The sequence below is a fragment of the Musa acuminata genome, chromosome BXJ1-7 (genome assembly GCF_036884655.1).
Source record: "Musa acuminata AAA Group cultivar baxijiao chromosome BXJ1-7, Cavendish_Baxijiao_AAA, whole genome shotgun sequence".
Classification (NCBI taxonomy): domain Eukaryota; kingdom Viridiplantae; phylum Streptophyta; class Magnoliopsida; order Zingiberales; family Musaceae; genus Musa; species Musa acuminata.
The window spans coordinates 11,674,561-11,693,938 of NC_088333.1; the positions used below are offsets into that span (position 1 = coordinate 11,674,561).

At 47.0% G+C, this 19,378-nt stretch overlaps 2 protein-coding genes and 1 non-coding gene across 4 annotated transcripts; 1 reads left to right on the top strand and 2 right to left on the bottom strand.

Moving 5' to 3' along the window:
* Positions 1-8: 8 nt before the first annotated feature.
* On the top strand, positions 9-4,716 carry LOC135678839 (BEL1-like homeodomain protein 9). The gene is made up of 4 exons (XM_065192038.1): positions 9-941; positions 3,119-3,489; positions 3,792-3,852; positions 4,117-4,716. Exons 1-4 carry the CDS (start codon positions 213-215, stop codon positions 4,630-4,632), a joined length of 1,677 nt encoding a protein of 558 aa, XP_065048110.1. The 5' UTR covers positions 9-212; the 3' UTR covers positions 4,633-4,716.
* A 688-nt stretch (positions 4,717-5,404) lies between these two features.
* Positions 5,405-19,311, bottom strand: LOC135678840 (protein RETICULATA, chloroplastic-like). 2 transcript variants are annotated; one of them, XM_065192040.1, is made up of 10 exons: positions 19,111-19,311; positions 18,730-18,957; positions 17,786-18,448; positions 17,605-17,703; positions 17,302-17,522; positions 7,937-8,006; positions 7,722-7,801; positions 7,085-7,149; positions 5,779-5,973; positions 5,405-5,670 (listed from the first exon to the last, which is right to left on the bottom strand). In XM_065192040.1, exons 3-9 carry the CDS (start codon positions 18,383-18,385, stop codon positions 5,780-5,782), a joined length of 1,329 nt encoding a protein of 442 aa, XP_065048112.1. In that variant the 5' UTR covers positions 18,386-18,448; positions 18,730-18,957; positions 19,111-19,311; the 3' UTR covers positions 5,405-5,670; position 5,779. The 2 variants fall into 2 exon arrangements, with proteins under 2 accessions (XP_065048112.1, XP_065048111.1); XM_065192039.1 differs by having other exon boundaries at positions 19,055-19,311.
* Positions 19,148-19,307, bottom strand: LOC135680170 (U1 spliceosomal RNA). Its single transcript, XR_010515415.1, has one exon. It is a non-coding gene; the product is annotated as a U1 spliceosomal RNA (small nuclear RNA).
* Positions 19,312-19,378: the final 67 nt, after the last annotated feature.

A 19,378-nucleotide genomic window follows, 5' to 3' on the forward strand; every position in this document is an offset into this window, starting at 1 on the left:
CCGTTCGCTTTCACTGATCACTGTTCACTGACTCGCTCGCGCTCTCTCTCTCTCTCTCTCTCTCTCTCTCCCTCCTATCTTTTTTTGTCACTTGCTGTGTGGAAAGCAAGAGACCAAACAAAAAGCTGTGAGCTTCTCCACCCTTACCTTCTCCAGGGTTTGGCCAAGAGAAGGAGAAGAAGAGCAGCTGGCACGAGCGGAAAGAGAGGGAGATGACTTCTTCAGCGGCGGATCGGTTCATGGGAGGAGGCGAAGGAGGAGGGGAGGAGCAGCTGCTACTGCACCACCCCCAGATGTACTACCACGTGCCGCAGCACAGCCGGAGGGAGAAGCTGCGGTTCCCGGCGGAAGAGTCCACGCCGGCCACCTCCCTCCTGCTCCTCTATGGTCCCAACAACGCCCCGCCGCTCTACCCGGCAAATTCTTTGACGGCCTTCCACCCCTCCTTTTCCTCCTCCTCGTCGTCGTCCTCCTCTTCCCCCAGCTACTCTCACAACCCTGCCCTTACCTACGGTGTCGCACAATTCGACGGCCACGGGCCGCTCCCGATCCCCGCGCAGAACCACCACCAGATCTCCAGCCAAGGCTTCTCCCTCTCCCTCTCCTCCTCCTCGCCCCAAGCCCCGGCTTCACGGCACCACCTCGCGTCCCGGCCTGTCCCCTTGGGCCCGTTCACCGGCTACGCAGCCGTCCTCAACCGCTCCAGGTTCCTGGAACCGGCGAGGAAGCTCCTAGAGGAAGTGTGCCATGTGGGGCACCAAGCGGCAGGGGAAGGCGGCAGCAGCCGGGAGATGCTCCTGGACGCGGATCCGCCGAGGGACTCGCTGGTGGACCACGGCGGAGACGGGCTGCCCGAGCATGGCATGAAGGAGGACGACCGCCCCATCACGGGCACGGAGCAGCAGTGGAAGAAGACCATGCTCATCTCCATGCTCAACGAGGTGAGCGGCTTGAACTGACAACTGCTTTGAGAGGACTTCATCTGTTTGTTCTCTCTCTCTCTCTCTCTCTCGCTCGCTCGCTCGCTCGCTCGCTCTCTTTGGATCCTCCTGCTCGTGCAAGTCTCTCGAGGTGTTCACTGTGTTGAAGGGTTTCGTGTTCTTTCATGTCAAAGATCTCGTAGCAGCTGGTGCGATCTTATCACTGTGTGCGGCCGTCGACTTGATTGGTCGTGATTCTGCCATGGCAGGAATCCCTTTTGTGTGTGATGATATGACAGGTTTTAATCTTTGTTATGTAGGATTTGCTGCAAATTTATTCCCTTTGACGTGAAAGTTCAGTGATCTTTTAGATGGAAGCAACAAATCTTTATCTTGTCGATGAGAAGAAGAGAGGAGAATGATATGTTTGCCTTTGATGGTAGAGAATAGCATTTGCAGGTGCCTCATGTAGTCCATTATCCGATTTGCATGTCGTAGAAGAAGATTTGAGCTTGATGCATTACTTGTGTAGTGGTTTTTGCTAACTATACAATGATGTGGAATTGTGAAGGTAGCATACAATAGATAGTTAGTGATGAACTTAATGTTATGATTTCATAATGGAACCGCCATGAGTTAGGATTACCTGAGCTAAAATTAGGTGCATGTTGAACAATTCAGTTTGTGAATTATTCGTAGATCGAGTAATTTAGCTTTGGTTTTGGTGTGATGCCAGTCGAGGGACCATTGAAATAGTGTGCTATAACTTCAAAATTATGTTTCTGTGTACATCTGTGTATGATTTTTTGTGCATCAGTAAATGGGGTATTTGGTGGCCATTTACTGCAAGAATAGTAAACCAAATTTTCTAAGCCAAAGGATGTCTATATATACATGGGGAGAGAGAGAGAGAGAGAGAGAGAGAGAGAGAGAGGAAATATATGCATGCTCAAAAAGAGTAACTTGTACTTTTCTCCTTAGCTGAGCTTCTAATTGTTACTAATTACCTTCAAATTAGTGATCTCAGGTCACTGTTAAAATAGTTCTGTGACTCACAAACAAAAAGTATTTATAAGATATATATATCAATTAGGTTCGCTACAAGTCATATTCCATATGAAGCTTCAACAAGGACGAAGAAAACTTATAGTAGCAAGTCCGAACACTAAATTATATTTCTAGGTTTCTCATAAGAACTCTTAGGTGACTTTCAGTGTTGTTTATGATAATCATGAGACATTTCAGATTAGAATTTGCTTAATTTATTTTTAAGATTCATCTTATTCAGTAGAAGTTATTCAAGTGTTTGGAGTCATATCAGTTAAGTCTTTTTGTCTGGTCAGCAAGCCTCCTTTTGGTGTCATAAGACAATGATTTGTCGAAAGCAGTATGGATACATTAGAAGTGATGATTAATTTCTGTTTAAACATTTGAAACTGCAAGATTATTATGAATCTTAAAGAGTAATGTAAACAGGTTTTCAGATATGTTTTTTATCTGCTTTCTTTATATTGTTTTATGTAGATTCTTCAAAACAGTGTTGTAGCAGTTAGATTCCTCAAAGCATTTATATACCACCATGACTATCAACATTGTTTAGATTCGAAGGACGTCCTCAATAATAGTGTTGGCCATTAGGTATGTTTTAAGTAATAGAAACCCGAAGAAGATAATAATAAACATGTGACAAATGGCAGGTCGACTTCAGCTGTGCCTCCGAAGATAATTTACATGATAAGCAACGTTGGCAGGAGTAACGGCTGCAATGAAATTAAAGGTGCTGATGTATGTCATAGGACTTTTGGACAGTCAAAATGAAATTAGAGATCGACAAGATTGAGTATGTAAAGGATGTTTGTCTGTGATACAACCGACTTAGTACTTTTAAGGTGCATATAAGTTGCTACAGTAGATGATCGTATTAGGCTATCAGTAGTATATCTCTGCCCGAATGTTTTCACATGACTTGTATACTAGCAATCCTAAAAAATGCATATGGCGATTTTTCAGTCTGTTGCATGTTTATTTTTGTTTGGTGATGAGAATTGCCTGCGGGATTTTGCTAACAGGATAAATTGTCTTGTATGCGTAACATGAAATTGATGTCCTTTCATAGCTTTAGTTCTCTGCTATCAATGATAAACCTTGTCGCATTGATCTGAAATCTCTTCTTCTTTGTTCAAATGACACTTTTCTAGGTGTACAGAAGATACAAACAATACTACCAGCAGGTGCAAGCTGTTATTACATCATTCGAGTCGGTTGCGGGATTGAGTACTGCTGCTCCATACGCCTCGATGGCCCTCAAGGCCATGTCCAAACACTTCAGAAGCCTCAAGAATATAATATCTGACCAACTTCGTCAGACAAACAAGGGTCTCAGAAACGAAGGCATCAGTCGAGAAGAGATGTCGAACTTTGGGCTTCTAGATGGCAGTGGTTATCTCCATAGAACAACAAATAGCACTAACACATTTGCTCAACCACATGTGTGGAGACCTCAGAGAGGGCTTCCTGAACGTGCAGTGTCTGTGCTTCGATCGTGGCTTTTCGAACACTTCTTGCATCCGTAAGTATCCTAACTTACGGATCGAACTGTACAGAACTTGCAGGTTGTTTCTAGATGGTGAAGAATACTTAATCAGCTACTCTTTGTTAAGATTCATGGTGCCCGATGGATGCATTATAACCAAGCACAGAATACCCGTCATTAATATGCATATGTTTTTTATATAGCGTGCTAGGCAATGATACCTAATAATTAGGCAGTGTTTTAGTCATTTAGCAGTGGTAGAATCCTTATTGCATAGAGCTTGACGGGCACAACATTTTAATGAAGCTATTTATCTGATCATTTCTTATGATTTCCAGCTATCCTACTGATGTGGACAAGCAGAACTTAGCGAAACAAACAGGCCTTACAAGAAACCAGGTAAAGTGTGATTCCATCAAATGGTCAATTCTCATGTTCTACATATGCAAGAAATGGGTAGTATGTTAGTAAGAGAAAATTTCTGTTTAGTTTGGGAATCCATCTGCATTATGCTTCAAAATTACTCCCTCAATGGCATATGCTTCGGTATAGCACATTTTTGAGATGGACATGTTCTTGAGTTCACACGGAAACAGTCTCTTTTAAGTATACACTTGTAAGATGATCTTGTGTTTACTCCAATTACATTCTTGGTTTGAGCAGGTCTCTAACTGGTTTATTAATGCGAGAGTAAGGCTTTGGAAGCCAATGGTGGAGGAAATACACTCTCTAGAGATGCGTCAGAAGAACAAAATGTCTGCAAGTGACTGTGATGAGCGACAACCTCCGCGGCCATCATCTTCCAAGACAAGTGCCTTTGATCCACAGCCGCTCCAGATTTTGAGCACCCAAAGCCATCAGTACTCGATGTCCAAAGGCATTCAAGAAGAGCTAACGCCAATGCCCAACCACATCCCGGAGCCGGTTAACTTCGACACATCGGACCACCACATCGGCGGCGGAGTCGGCGTGGCCGCCGGAGGAAGTGCTGTGTCCCTCACCCTCGGCCTCCACCAGAACAACGGGGTGTGCTTCTCCGAACCACTGCCGCTGGACGTCGCCCGACGGTTCGGGTTGGACGAGTGCAGTGACACCTATCTGGTGGGTGCATTCGGGGACCAAGAGAGGCAGTTTGGAAAGGATGTGGGCAGTCGTCTGCTTCATGATTTTGTGGGGTGAAGGATGGTTGTGGCAGCCTCAGCTTGTTGTAAGATGAACGTATATGATTGAACATGCTCGGTAACGCCAATTGTTGCATACAAACACCAGATCTCTTGCCATGGCTTTTCAGCATTGGGTGGTCGTATAATCATGTTTTACTTCAGTAATGGAGGAAGTCATGTATTCCAAGTAGCGGACACTGTGAGGTCGTGTGTATTCGTTGGGAGGCAAGTTTTGCGCCCTAGGGATGAGAGAGAGGCGAAGGTTGCGAGCTCTCCAATGGCGGTGTTGGTGATCGGATCCGGTTCGTGCTTCCATGGATGTCGATGGGTATGCGTGCGTGTTCGTTGCCAGGGTTTAGGGATGGATGAAGAAGTGGGGTCGAGCGGCCACGTTGGGACACTGTGTCCTTGGAAATGACATGTACTGTGGTGATGGGTTACAAATAAGTGCTGGTCTCGGAAATGACACGCCAGCTTTACAGGTGCCACCGACCGAGGCGGTGGGCAATGATACGACCACTGCTCGTTCTTTTTACAGGACACGGGTCGCCGCTCGCTGCGTCGTCGATGGTGGTGCCGGCTGTGCGCGGTCTGACAGCGGAGCCAAAAGGTGGGCTCCAATAATTCCTCTAGACCGCAGGGGAAGAGCTGCGTTGGCCAGGACTGATTCGCCCCTGAAAATTTTGCTGTGGGACCAGGAGAGTGGGTCCCGCTCAAGCAATGAACCGTTCAGACGTGTGGAGCCCACATTTGATAAGATAGATAGAATCGAAGCACAGGAAAAGAGATGCCATCCTACACCAACAATCAATTGCGGGAATCATCTGATAACAATGAGTTGCACATCAAGAACAAACACCTTTGCCTGTCCTTGTTACAGCTTTAATATGGCTCAGTGTTTATTCGACTCTGCTCCGTTATGAGGCAAGAAAAACAATAGCTCAAATTGCAGAGAACTTTCAACGAAAAGTTTGGAACACTTTGGTTTTAATAAAACCAGCAGGGATGGACGTTTGATTGCTCGTTCTGATTGCACTTTGGTCATTGACGATCCCTGCAAGTATTTGACGGGCAGAATCAGCAAAAGCCGAACTTGGACCAGCATACCTATCTAATCGAAGCAATCAAGGGAATAACAAATGGTACGTACAAAACACATTACCTTACTGGACGCCGCTCCACCTGGCCCAGTCAACAAATTGCATTCCCCCGTAAATATTGTTGGCGAACCGAACACCGACCGTGAAAGCCATTGCGATGGGTGGGCTTTGCTTCGCCAAACTTGAAGCCTCAACCAGGCGTTCTAGGCCATTTATGATCTGGTAGCGAGTATTCGAAGAAACCGCAAGGAACACACCTGTCAATCAGAAAGCAGCCTATTAAGCTAACTAAGCTTGATCCAAGGGAAAAAAAACTCTGATAAAAGCTGTAAGTATCGATGACAGATAAAATACACTACTAAGCCATATTAGTTGACCAGACAGAATGAGATGCATGACTACCGGCTAAAGATGCATGCTAAACCAATTAGTCATAGGATAAAAACCAACTGTTTGATGCTGATATCCCTTGACTAGGCAATCCATCAAATCATGAAACCATTACAGAACTTTTGACATGAAACCTGTTAATTAGATGAGTATTTTTTGTTAATGAATTGTGGATGCCACATTACTCACGGTTCTAAGCCTCCTGAAGAAAAGGGTTCTGGCTTAGAGCCAGTAGTTCATAGTGGAAAAGTCTTATAGTGTCTCACTCTAATTGCCAGGTTGCAGCCTTATGGCACAGATCAAATGTGCAAAAAAATCTAGAAGCCCTAAAGAGATCTAAAGATTCCAAAGGGCTATGGATTTATTCAAGCAATTATGACCAGATGCAACTGACAGCATCTCTTAAAACTTAATGGCCAATGTGAAGCTTACATAAATACCACAAGCGGTCTTTCTAATGATCCGGATGCATATGTCAGATGCAGAGGCATTTTCCAAATTTCCAGTATCTTCTATTGAACAGATGAAAATGAGATAGGGGAATAAATAGGACACAGGTAGATAGATACACATGGGACTTGTGTTTCACTTGTGGGTATGTGATACGTCATAGTATATGAAAAAGAAGTCATGAAAACCAAAATTGTCGAGTTGGATGGTATCGTCTCAGTTGGTGTTTAACATCCATAATATATATACTACATACATGCATGACCAGCAGATACATATCTAAAATGAGAGAGAAATGTCCAAAATGATTTGTGCAAGGTGGATACGAGAGTTCAAGTAAATCTGAAACAAAATCACTTTCTTTATCACACATATGTTGGATGCATATAAAGACCTCGTTACATGGAAACAAAATCACTTTTTTTGTCACACTTAATCTTGGATGCATATGTGGACCTCACTACTTGTAGCAGAAAGATTTGCAAAGTTCAAGATTAACATTATATAGTAATTTTGTCGAAGCCATACCCCAGAGAGCAGCACTTTCAATCAGCGGTGGAACTGGAATATCTTCTTCTGTTTTCTTTACAGTCCTGTACACAATAAAAAACAAAATCTGTTGTGAACCGAAGGTTTGAGATACCATACAAGGTTACTGGATTCAGACAACAATTATGCACCACAAATTTGCAGCACGCAAGTGATGTAGAATACTTGCAATGTTGCATTTATGGTTCAAATTTTGTGATATACCATACATTTCATCAAACCAGCCTATAAAAATAGATTTCAAAGAATTTTCTTTTGTGGGAAGCTCCATCCTAACAAGAAGCTCCATAATATGTTCACTACACCAATTGAAAGAAGATCTAGCTCATATTTCAAGATAAAATTGACATATTGGAATATTTTTTTGATTCCTGTACCTCTCCATTTCTCTGAGTTAGGAATATATGCTAGATAATCCAAATAGCTCCATAAAATCACCACATTTTCACATACACCATTGTCAAGGCATATACCTCTTACCTTTAGCACAGTGGCATCATGATCCTCCAAAAGCATGAAATTAGAATAAATAAAAGAGTGACATTTAAAAGATAAGATAAATAACAGCCTTTTTGCAGAAACGAAACATAAGATAAACAGGAACAAAGCAGCTGACCTTTTTGCGGTCATAATGAAGTTTGCAATTCCTTGCCCTATGAGGCCACATGCAAATCCAACTGAACCATATAATAAGCCCTGCATCCAATACATGTAAGAATTACTGTATAACAAGTAACAGCAAGGAAACTGTGCCACCAAGCCATCTAATAATCAATCAATACAAAATGCATATAAAAGTATGAGAATGTTGGAAACAGTCATCATCAATACCTTATAAAAATAAGTCGCAACTCGCTGTTGGACTGAAAATTTGCATCCTGGTCTTTCAGCTTCAAATACACTACATTGAATGTTCAAGTTGCTTAACAACAAACTTTGGTCATTTGTCTCAGAAGCAACAAGCTTAAATACAAAGTTACAAGAGACACACAGCAACATGATAAGCAAACTGATTACTAAGAAGTTGATCTAAACGTAACAAAAAGATTGAGCCCTTAATGTGGACAAATGATATAAAACTTCTGACTTTCAGGTAATAATTTATTTAAGTTCCCATAAGATAAATTCCAACCAGATGATCATTCATTTTATTTGCATTTCATAACATATATGATAAGTCAGTCTAAGCAGATCTAACAATTCAAATGTCACATTACCATGATGTCATTGTTAAAAATACCACAGAAATTCATCTTCTCATGACATTTTATATGATGGACGAAAGATAGCTTCCCTTCTTGGGTAACTCAGTCCAACAAAACTCTAGCCTAAACTAATGGCTTGTTACTATTAGCAAACAGTTCTACCTTTGCATTGAAAAAAAAAACAGAAGAAAAACACCAGAACCTAATTACCTAGGGACAGTTATATAAATTCCTCCCACCACAGAACTCATTTGAGGGTAACATCACTAAATAACTTAGGGACAATATGTAACCTCTCTTATTGCTCCTCTCTAGCCTACAACCGTGATAAGGCATATTTTAGACCTCGGCCACGTCATCAGCGAACGCGGGCTCTCGAGACACGCACCAGGCTATCACGGACAAACTTCGAAACAGGGTGTTTGACGTAATGCTTATGTATGTTCGTGTCTTTTGGCATGTTCATGCCTTGTACAACATGTAGAGGGGCGGCTGAAGGCATAATAGTCCCATTTTAGTTGGGTTGGTGGCCTCTTTAGGCTTGTAAATAAAGGTTGTGTCATGTGGACACGTGCGAGAGCTTTTCGGTCTGTAATAGACCATTTTACCCTTTGTTGTGCCACTGTTCAGAGCTTGTAAAAGTCTGTTTGTAATTTGCATTGTCTATGAAGTGTTTTTCGGAGATGTTTGCTTGTGGATCCCGATTGAGGCGTTCTCTCTAACCCGTGCTCTCTTTTGTTGGTCCTAAGGGACAATGGGAGGCTTCGGGGAGGCTGACCTTTGCGGACGGACGCGCAAGGGTGCCGCACGACTTAGGCAAAACCAGCTAAGTCCGTGACACATGGTATCAGAGCGGGACAAGCACTCATAGAAACACTTAGCATGCAAACGTGGGGGACCTAGCGGGGCTGCGTCGAGGGCAGTCAGCACACGCGCGATCGTTTGGGGGAAAACAGACATGGAACATGGAGATGTAGGGAAAAGGAGTCGCTCAGAGGAGCGGGCATCTGACATTGGCATTCAGAGGAATGGCCAACCCTTCGCGCAAGAGGCACCACGAGAACAGACAAGCTTGGAAGAATGTGGAGCGCACAAAGGTTGGGATGGTTGAGTTTGAGCTACGGCTCAACGTTGACAACCATACTTGATGGTACTCTAGGCAAGCGAGGCGCTTGGCAAGAATGAGACCATGCAAGGTGGAATGAGTTGTTCAGCGATCGAAAGAGTTGTGCAAAGCTCACAGAGGTGAGGGGAATTGCTAACTCAAAGAATTCGGTACTCATGCATGGGCTTGTATGTGAACGATGGAGTGTTCGCGGCCATCCCAAGGTGACCGAGACTCGGCGCCATGGAGCATTGAAACTTTCTCTTCGGCATGTGAAGGATACGTCCGTAGGAGGCTGAAGTGTGCAATGAGTTCAGCATGTTGCTAGGCCTTGAGGGGTGCAGCGGGGGCTGTATTGACGGGGAGTCGCAATCTAGCAAGTGCGTTTGCAGGAGGCAGAACAATGCATAGTTTGTTCAGCAGATCGGAGTAGTCCAAGGGGATGGTGGTCTCCGAAACGAAGAGAGATGTTGCTCCAATGGGACAGTTATCCAGGAGGGATAAGTCCCGGCTCTCCAGAGGGAGAATCATGTGAGACGGACCTCACATGTTGAGGAGGAGTACCTCAACAAACAACAACTCCACGAAGCTCGATGGACTGAGCAAGCGGCGAGGAGTCGTCGCATGATCTCGCTTGAGAGAATGCATTGGTGGATGCATTGCGAGATCAAGTGGGAGAGCGACCCAAAGCAACTTAAATGAAGACACACTTGGAGTCGATGTGGGGATCGGACTCAAGGGAGGGCTGACCCGTGGAATGGTGGGCGCGAGGGCCACCATCGACTCAATGCAAAAACGAGGAGCGGAGCAACTTGGGTGTAACTTGGCGAAGTACCCAAGCCGCATGAAGGGAGCCAGCATAGAAGTTGGAACATGGAGCAGAGGCACAGTGCTTTCCTTGGACAGAGGTCAAGGACATGAACTCTTGTAGAGGCAAGAGCGGGATCATGTTGTTCCATGGGCCATTCATTCTGTCGGAGTGGACTCATCTTGCATGGTGTCGAAGACGAAGGGAGCTTCTGGGCACACGCACCTTATCTCGGAGGAGCATTTGATGGAAGAACTAAGGCGACTCAATTTGCGGAGGCGAAGTTGGGTTCAGAAGGCCTTAGCACGGGGCAAGAGGACGCAGAGGCGGGTACTCTTGAAGAATATGCCACAGTGTTTCCATTCAAGTTGCCATGAAGGAAGCGGTGCGCAGCGGAGATTGTGCTGGTAGGGGCAGAGGCCCAGGATCCAGGCAATGGTGCACAAATTACAGTGAAGTCGGTGGACTTCGGGGGCTACTAGGCGACGGACCGTCCTAGAGCGGTGCTTCATCTAGGTGTGACCCAGGAGTGGGTGGATAAAGGTCGATTGCCAAAGGAGCGAACAAAATCGAAGGTGGAAGAGACCCTGCGATGTATTGGCAGAGGCCACACATGGAGGGTTCATAATTCGAGTTTATTCCACAAGGATCAGAATGCAATGGAGATGTCACCAGGAGGCGACATGGTGCAGCGGATCGTGGTGGAACAGTTCGTGGGCAATGCGATACACACGACAGTCCCGTGAGGGATGAGATCATATAGAGGTATGATCGGGAGCTACTGGGAGCTCCACTTCGATGAACAACACGATGACAAGAAGGGCTATGGATTCAAGGAGTGAAGGCCATGGTACCGCAGAGGCGGGTCTTCCGTGCGTGCATTGAATTTTGCATCGGATGAAAACCTTGGTCATTAGCATATGGGGGCTGGGTTCCACCAAGGGAAAAGTTCGAATGCAAGTACCAGGGAGTTCCATGGGAGGAACTTGATCATGCAGAGGTATGATCGAAGCAGCTGGAGAGTTGGACTGCTCCAGAGCTCATATTCGCTTAAGGGAGCCCGGCAAGTCAGAGGACAAGGTCGAGTAAGCGAACGTTGCTACCAAGGAGGCTAAGGAGAATAGAAGCGGTGCAAACCCTACAACGTGATGGCAGAGGCCATGCATGGGAGTTGCAGTCTGTTTTTCCATCGACCAAACAGACTGCTTGGAGAACACAGAGGTGTTGAAGCAGGGAGTCGAAAGGGGCGAGGAAGCAACGACGAGTCCAGAGGGACTTAGCTACCCAAAGTCAAGCAATCAGTTAGAATGGAGGTGAACTCGGAAGAGTGTCACAGAGACATATCTATTGATTGTGAAGAAAAGGGATGCAGATGCGAGGCGACGGATAGTAGGGCCATGGGCATGGCAGCGCCATGGTACCGCAGAGGCGGGACTTCCGTGAAAGTCATTGATCCCTTGCTCTCACGGAGGGAGAGCGCTTGGTCGTGAAAGGGGCCGAGGAGGTGGAGTATGCAGAGGCAATCTCCAAGTACCGAGACAAGGCTGAAGGGCAGAGGCCAAGAAACTTCGTAAGACCGGTGTCAACAAGTTTCTCATCAAGATAGCCGTAAGTGAAGGACTTCGGGTCATGCAAGAGTGCACGACCAAGGAACGAAGCAGGCAGTACGCGGTACTGTACCTTTGCTACTCAGTGGAGTAGGCGGCAGGGTTGATGGAGAAGACGGTACAATCCCAGAGGCGACCTCATCTATCAGAGAATTACTCCAAGTTGGGGTGAAAACTTCTCTTCCCACATTCCAGAAGTTCGATGGCATTGAGAAGGTGAATCACAGTAGCTAACTCAACGCAAGGAGTGCAAACACTTCAAGTGCTTCAGAAGTGTGAGCAAAGAGCAGGTGAAGGCTAGTAACCAGCTCGATGCATGAAGTACAACCTCGAGGAGGCGGGCGAAGTCAAGTAACCTTTGCCTTCTCAACTCTTAAGAGAATGGGCGAAACCGAGTACCCCAATTCTCTTATCTATCCAGCAGAGGAGCTCTGCACAAGTTCAAAGACCCTTCGAAGATAATGGAAGACAATAGTTGTCAAATCCTCACCAACGGTGATCAGTGCTACTGAGAGTAGATTGTCCGCCTCATTTCCCAACAAAATGCCAATCGAAAGCGGAAGTGATGCGAACCTACTTGGATGTGACAACTAACTGAAAGAAGAGTCAATGAGCAGATTTTGTGGAGGAAGGACCCAAAACTTCAGAAGTTTGCGAGGCGATGCTCGATAAAGCTCCAATAAGCATCCACCTAGTTCAAGCAGCATGTGGAAATTTTGAGAGACTGGCGCAGTAAGGATGGTCTTTTCCTTCATTTGGTGGATCCGCAGGAATCAACGAGGATCAACACAACTCAGCCAACCCCACACCAGAGTCAGAGTCATTGGCGAGTTGAAGCAGCATGGCGGATCAAAGGTTCGACTACTAAAAAACAGCAGCGGAGAGCAGCTGGGAGTCAGGAGGCGCATTGCAGCTGGAGCAGAAGATTGAAGACTCAACAAAGGCGAAGAGTTGCAGTGTTCACAAAGGCTTCGACGAGGACGTCGAAGGAATAAGTGGGGGAGAATGTCACGGACAAACTTTGAAACAGGGTGTTTGACGTAATGCTTATGTATGTCCGTGTCTTTTGGCATGTTCATGCCTTGTACAACATGCAGAGGGGCGGCCGAAGGCATAATAGTCCCATTTTAGTTGGGTTGGTGGCCTCTTTAGGCTTGTAAATAAAGGTTGTGTCATGTGGACACGTGCGAGAGCTTTTCGGTCTGTAATGGACCATTTTACCCTTTGTTGTGCCATTGTTCAGAGCTTGTAAAAGTCTGTTTGTAATTTGCATTGTCTATGAAGTGTTTTTCGGAGATGTTTGCTTGTGGATCCCGATTGAGGCGTTCTCTCTAACCCGTTCTCTCTTTTGTTGGTCCTAAGGGACAATGGGAGGCTTCGGGGAGGTTGACCTTTGCGGACGGACGCGCAAGGGTGCCGCACGACTTAGGCAAAACCAGCTAAGTCCGTGACAAGGCGCCACGTCACACCCCTACAGATTCAGCACAAGGGGCCGCCTTCCTCCCACATCCCGCCGAAGCCCGTACAAGAAGGCGTTCACTCAGCAAGTCCTGTCCCGAAAAGCTCGGGACGGCACCGCATAGCGCCGTTCCATGCATACCAGACAGCGGTCGCACGAAGGTACGAACTCGCCACTCAGGCGAGGTCGGCCGATACGCCAAATCCGTGTACGATCGATCCTCGGACAACAGCATAAAAGCTCCCGGCTGACATCTGGCCGAGAGAAAGAAAAAGGAGAACAAAACCATTGACTTAATCTACGAGGGGCCTAAGTCGGGAATCTTCCGACCCGGGTCCTTGTGCAGGAACTCGGCAACCCCCCAAGCCGGCTCAACCCTACACTCGAGACGTGGCCATCTCGATCTCTAATCCAGCTCGGTCTTGGCATTTCCTCCAACGAACCAAGAGACGCGCTCCCGAGCATCGGGAACTCCGGACATCGACGCGTGGACCAAGCCGTGCTAACTCCTCGGCCACGACATGTGAGTTCACCAACATTTTGGCGCTAGAAGGAGGGCCGATGTTGCAGGAACGTCCCGAAGGAGAACCACCAAATGTTCACCTCCTTTTCAGGCTCGGAGAGCAGCCCCACCCCGTTCCCAGGGATGGCGGCATCCCGACGCCGACGCCGGATCGCTACTAGCGCCTGTTCAACGATCCAGGACTCTCTCCTCCTGGAAACACTTTAGGACCCTCGGTCGTCTCGCCCAAGGTGTTCCTCAGCTTAGCCAAGCAAGTACAGGCCTTGACGGGGATGATGCAAACGGTCGTCCCGCTCATCCCGTAGATCGTACAACTAGCGGCTCTCCTGACCGACCCAACACCACAGAGGCCGAACACGGAACAAGTCGGGATAGGAGAGGCCCGAGAGCAGATAGCCCCAAGAAACCTCCCCGAGCAGAGCACGCCTGCATCCCGTAGAGTCATACCACCGGTCCAAGAGCCCGATACCTTATCATCGGACTTGGCCGATGACTCATGCAGGGTCCAGTTGTCCGTGGTCAACCGTCGCTTGGATGAGTTCTAACGTGAATTCCTAAAGTCGCGCGGCGATGATGGGGAAAGCGGCTCGAGAGGATCCCCTTTTGCTTAAGAAATACTGGACAAGCCCGTGCTGCTTAACTTCAGACTTCCGACATTGGAGACGTATGACGGCAGTTCCGACCCAACGGAACACGTCGCCGCATTTTGAGCTCAAATGGCCCTTTACGGCACTTCTAACGCCCTGATGTGTCGGGCGTTCTCGACCACCTTCAGAGGATCGGCGCGGGCGTGGTTCAGCCGACTAAAGCCGGCCTCAGTCTCTTCTTTTGACCAGCTCGCAAGGGAGTTCGAGCAAAATTTCCTAGCCAACGTGCGACCCAGGCCTTCCATGGCCACACTTCTCGCATTGTCCCAGTGCGATGACGAATCACTTTCCCAATTCGTCGCCCGCTTCACCATCGAAATCCGAGGGTTCCCGGACGCTCATCCCTCCCTGATCATGCAGGCATTTCTAATGGGCTTACGACCCTCAAGGTTCTTCTGGTCGTTAATTGAGAAGCCGTCCTCAACCATCCCCGAGATGCTCTAACACGCCAATCGGTACGTCGTCGCAGAGACCCTAGTGGCGAGAAGACGCGAAGATAGCAAGAGGCCAAGGATGGAAAAAGCCCGAGGGGCAATCTAGGGATCGACTCATGGACCTCGGGAACCGACTGACCCGAGGAAGAAGAGGAGGAAGACGAAGACATCCCAACCTCGAGGTTAGGAGGAGAGATCTGAAGTGTGGAACAGGAGACTAGACATTGTTACATCGATCGCTCCAGAAGAGACTTATAAAGGAAGGACTCCTCCTTGAGGCGACGTTTAGGCTCCCCGAGGGAAGAGATGATCGCAGCATTTAAACCCGCCATAACTCCCCGGATCTCCCCAGATTCGCTAGCTTCGAGCTCCCGCCAAAGTCCGTTCGCGATAGGAAATTTCCCGCCAGAACCTGCGTGACCCCCAGAGTTGCTTCGCTTGTTATGGCACGTGCGTTGTGGCACGCACGTGCGCTGTGGCATGTGGGTTTCGGTTCGCCGAGCAGCAACTCGCCAAATCAGTCCAACCTGCGCCCGAGTTCAATCGCTCGGCCAACAGGTCCAGTCTTTGCCCGAGTCGCGCAGCTCGGTCCGCTAAGCAGCAACTCGTCAAATCAGTCCAACTTGCGCCCGAGTTCAGTCGCTCAGCCAACAAGTCCAGCCTTGGCCCCAATCGCGCAGCACCATCCACCGAGCAGCCTCTTAGCAAGACAGTTCAACCTCCGCCCGAGTCGAACAACTCCGCCAGCGTTTCCACTAGCCAGGCATGCCCCTAGACCTTTGCACGGACCCCCAAGGCATACCTTGGTGTGTGTGTGTGGGGGGGGGGGGGGGGGGGGGGGGCCCGCTGTGAGGAGAAGTGATAAGGCATATTTTGGACCTCGGCCACTTCATTAGCGAACACGGGCTCCCGAGACACGCACCAGGCGCCACGTCGCACCCCCTGCAGATTCAGCACAAGGGGTCGCCTCCCTCCCATATCCTGCCGAAGCCCGTACAAGAAGGCGTTCACTCGGCAAGTCCCGTCCCAGAAAGCTCGGGACGACGCCGCATGGCGCCATTCCGCACATACCGGACGACGACCGTATGAAGGTACGAACTCGCCACTCGGGCGGGGTCGACCGATACGCCAAATCCGCGTACGACCGATCCTCGAACAACAACATAAAAGCTCCCAACCAGCATCTGGCCAAGGGGAGAAAGAAAAAGGAGAACAAAACCACTGACTTATTCTACGAGGGGCCCAAGTTAGGAATCTCTCGACCCAGGTCTGTGTGGAGGAACTCGGCAACCCCCCAAGCCGGCTCAACCCCGCACTCAAGATGCGGCCATCCCGATCTCTGATCCAGCTCGATCTCGGCATTTCCTCCAACGAACCGAGAGACGCACTCCCGAGCGTCGGGAACTCCGGACATCGACGCGTGGACCAAGCCGTGTTGACTCCTCAGCCACGGCACGTGAGTTCACCAATAAACTACGTCTTCTAAAATCATTGATCTCAAATTAACTCTACATTACCAATGTGTTTATTGACTTTGTCGGATATGTCCATAAAGGATTTTAACTTTTCGTGAATCATTCTTATTCTACAATATTGAATAGTATGAAACATCCATCTCGTCATTCTCATTTTGATTGCACCAACTTTCTGGACAACTAGTTTTCTAAATGCGCCAAATGTTGAGAAAACGTCTGCAGTAAGAAAAACACTCTAAACGCCCTTCTGAATCATACTCATCACGCATTAACTTTTGAGCAATATCTTCTTCATTCCTTTTTTAAGTTTCTGAAACTCCGACTTTATCTATCCATATTTTATTTACACAAAAAAGTTACACTCTGTGCATTTGGTCTTAATCTTAATTAATCTAACACCTATTTGATAATGATGGTTATTTCCAAAAAAGTTATAATGTTTGTCTCTGTGGTCTTAGTTGGAGAATTTTTGCTATTATATACCATGAACCAAACCAATGGTGCTGACAAATCATATACATATATTATGAGTGTCAACCTCTAGTATCCATAGAATAGTAATGCCTCCATCATATCAAGGTTCGTAATATCGTACCGTACCGGAGTTTCGATCTGGGCTCTGTACCGGTACGGTACAGTATACCGCTCGGTACACCCAGGTGTACCGAGCAGTACTACTACAGTGTCAGAACGGTAACATATGATCCGCGTACCGAAAGTCTGTCGGACCGGTATGTACCGCCCGTACCGGGCGGTACGGACCGGTACTGCAAACCATGCATCATATATATCACTATAGATGACTCAAAAAAATTATCAGAATAGATTTCTTAAAACGGATACGTATTAAAGATTATAAAGAGCTGACTTGCATTTCAGAAATAAAATTCACATTGTTTGCTAGATTGACAAACATGAATGCCAAAGTCATACCTGCTAGGAAGAGCTCCATAAGCACGTGCAACACGACCCAGTAAACTGTTTGAAGTAGATGTCTGTCCAAATCGCACATATGGTGCTAACATACCCACTAAAGCTACATTAACAACTACACCTACCAAAAGATCTGCAGCATACAACTCAAATTCTGCCCAGAAATCTTTGCCCCTCTTTTGGACTTCCGCAAAAGTTGCACAGCACGAGTCAATAATTATCTGTGTCATTCAAGAAAGCAAGAACATCAAGATTATATGCATGATACCAACTAACGATGACAGAGGACAAAATTAAGCAGACCTCAGTTCCAACTTTAAAGAGGAAAGATGGGTCAGCAAGCATCCGGTTGCGGAAGATTGCACACGACTTCATAGCAACACCAATAGGCCAAGCTGATGCCTTCCATTTTGTCACAAAAAAGGTTAAATAACTTTAACATGGAAATGTTGTTGTTAGACATGAACTCACAATTGAGAAATACCTGTAAATCCAAGTATCTGTATAGGAGGAGTTTCTGTATCCCACTTGCTTTTGCAGCCTCTAACATGTCAGAAGGAAGACGTGCACCACGAGCATCTACTTCTTTAATCACCTCCTCGTACTTCAGCAATGGCCCAAACTCTTCTTCTCTGTAGTCATCACTATTGTCGCCATCATCGCCTCCACCTCCTCCAGGTGGAAATTTCCCGTTACCACCGGATCCATTGGGGAAATCCATACTGCCACTTCCATGATCAAGGTCTACACGATCGTCGGACTCGATGTTTCCCGAAACCTTTTTGACAGATATATCACCGCACTCTTTTAAACTACTGAGATCCAAATGTCCAGAGTTTACTTCAGCGGAAGGCTGCAACTCAGATCTGATCCCAGCGTTAAGCTTCCTCTTCCCACAGCAAAGGTTACCTTTTCCAGCTCTAAAAGCAGTGACCAAGACAGTGACTTTCGAGAATAAACAGCGCTCAGGTGTGGGTCTGAGATTATATCTCAATCTCTTAACCTCGAAATCCACATTTCTGCTTCGGCAACTGATAAGATTGGTTCCAAGGTAGCCTTCACCGGATGAACAACACAGCGCCATCCCTCGCTTTATATGTTCTGAATCACTTCACCGAACCCACTCTTGCTCAGGAGAAACCCTAATCTGCTCCAAGGAAAAGAAAGTTATAAAATGATACTAGAATCGGCTCAAAAAATTCTAATTACAAGAAAACAGATACAGATTGGTTAAGCATAAGAGTGAGTCGGAATTTTAACGAAAAAAAGAACAGAAAAAACTAATAAGAATCGGAATGAACAATCAGGCCAATGAAATGAGAAGCCAAGCAGGGAAAGAACAGAACCGATCGGAACTATAAACAAAAATTTCTGAAGTTAAAAACAATATTAAAGATGATATGATGATGAGTTGGGAGTTTGTATTACCGAGAAGAGGGTTAGGGAAGAGAGGCGGTAAGCGGGAGGGAGGCGCCGAGCGTGAGGCGGCGAGGAAGGAAGAAGTGATTGGCCTCCAACGAAATCTTCCTCAGAGAGCCGCCTCTGGCGTGGTTCCAGTGACAGAAGTGGGGCTTCAAGCCATGGACGGTCGAGATGAAAGGACTCTAACGTGCATTATGATCCTTGCCGGATATCGTCACCACACGAAGCGTTGTTCTGTAGGAGATTGATCGAACGTCTCCCGGGGTTAAGATATGGTTTAAGATGGAGAAAATAAATTTGACAAATTTTGTTCCAGCCAAGGTTAACTTACGACGTGTTATACTGAGACTAACCAAAACCTTCAAAAGATAAGAGCAACTTATTAACCTCATAAGGCAATTAAACTTTAAGATTAAGTGTTGGGCAGGGGCCGCGCGTGCGCGTACCCCCTCTACCACAAATTATGACGTCCACTCTCCCTCTTGGGGAGATGGTAAGCCAGTGCTCCTCCGAAGTGCAATGGAGGCCACTGACCTAGGCCACGAGCCTTCTTGTTCGCCCGTCGACCCCGTCCAGGTAAGTATGGTTCAACTGAGGCGGAGACCCCCACTTAAAGACCGCCTCTTGCTCCCCTCTGCCGAAAGTTGCCGATGTG

What these genes read in the sequence shown, in the direction of transcription:
- LOC135678839 (XM_065192038.1), top strand. Translation starts at nt 213, where the DNA reads ATGACTTCTTCAGCGGCGGATCGGTTCATGGGAGGAGGCGAAGGAGGA. An exon ending in TTCGAACACTTCTTGCATCC is followed by an intron (nt 3,490 to 3,791) that starts GTAAGTATCCTA and finishes TATGATTTCCAG; the next exon opens with CTATCCTACTGATGTGGACA. An exon ending in CAGGCCTTACAAGAAACCAG is followed by an intron (nt 3,853 to 4,116) that starts GTAAAGTGTGAT and finishes TGGTTTGAGCAG; the next exon opens with GTCTCTAACTGGTTTATTAA.
- LOC135678840 (XM_065192040.1), bottom strand. Translation starts at nt 18,385, where the DNA reads ATGGCGCTGTGTTGTTCATCCGGTGAAGGCTACCTTGGAACCAATCTT. An exon ending in TTCATTATGACCGCAAAAAG is followed by an intron (nt 7,150 to 7,721) that starts GTCAGCTGCTTT and finishes TATTGTGTACAG; the next exon opens with GACTGTAAAGAAAACAGAAG. An exon ending in TGAAAGTGCTGCTCTCTGGG is followed by an intron (nt 5,974 to 7,084) that starts GTATGGCTTCGA and finishes TCTGATTGACAG; the next exon opens with GTGTGTTCCTTGCGGTTTCT.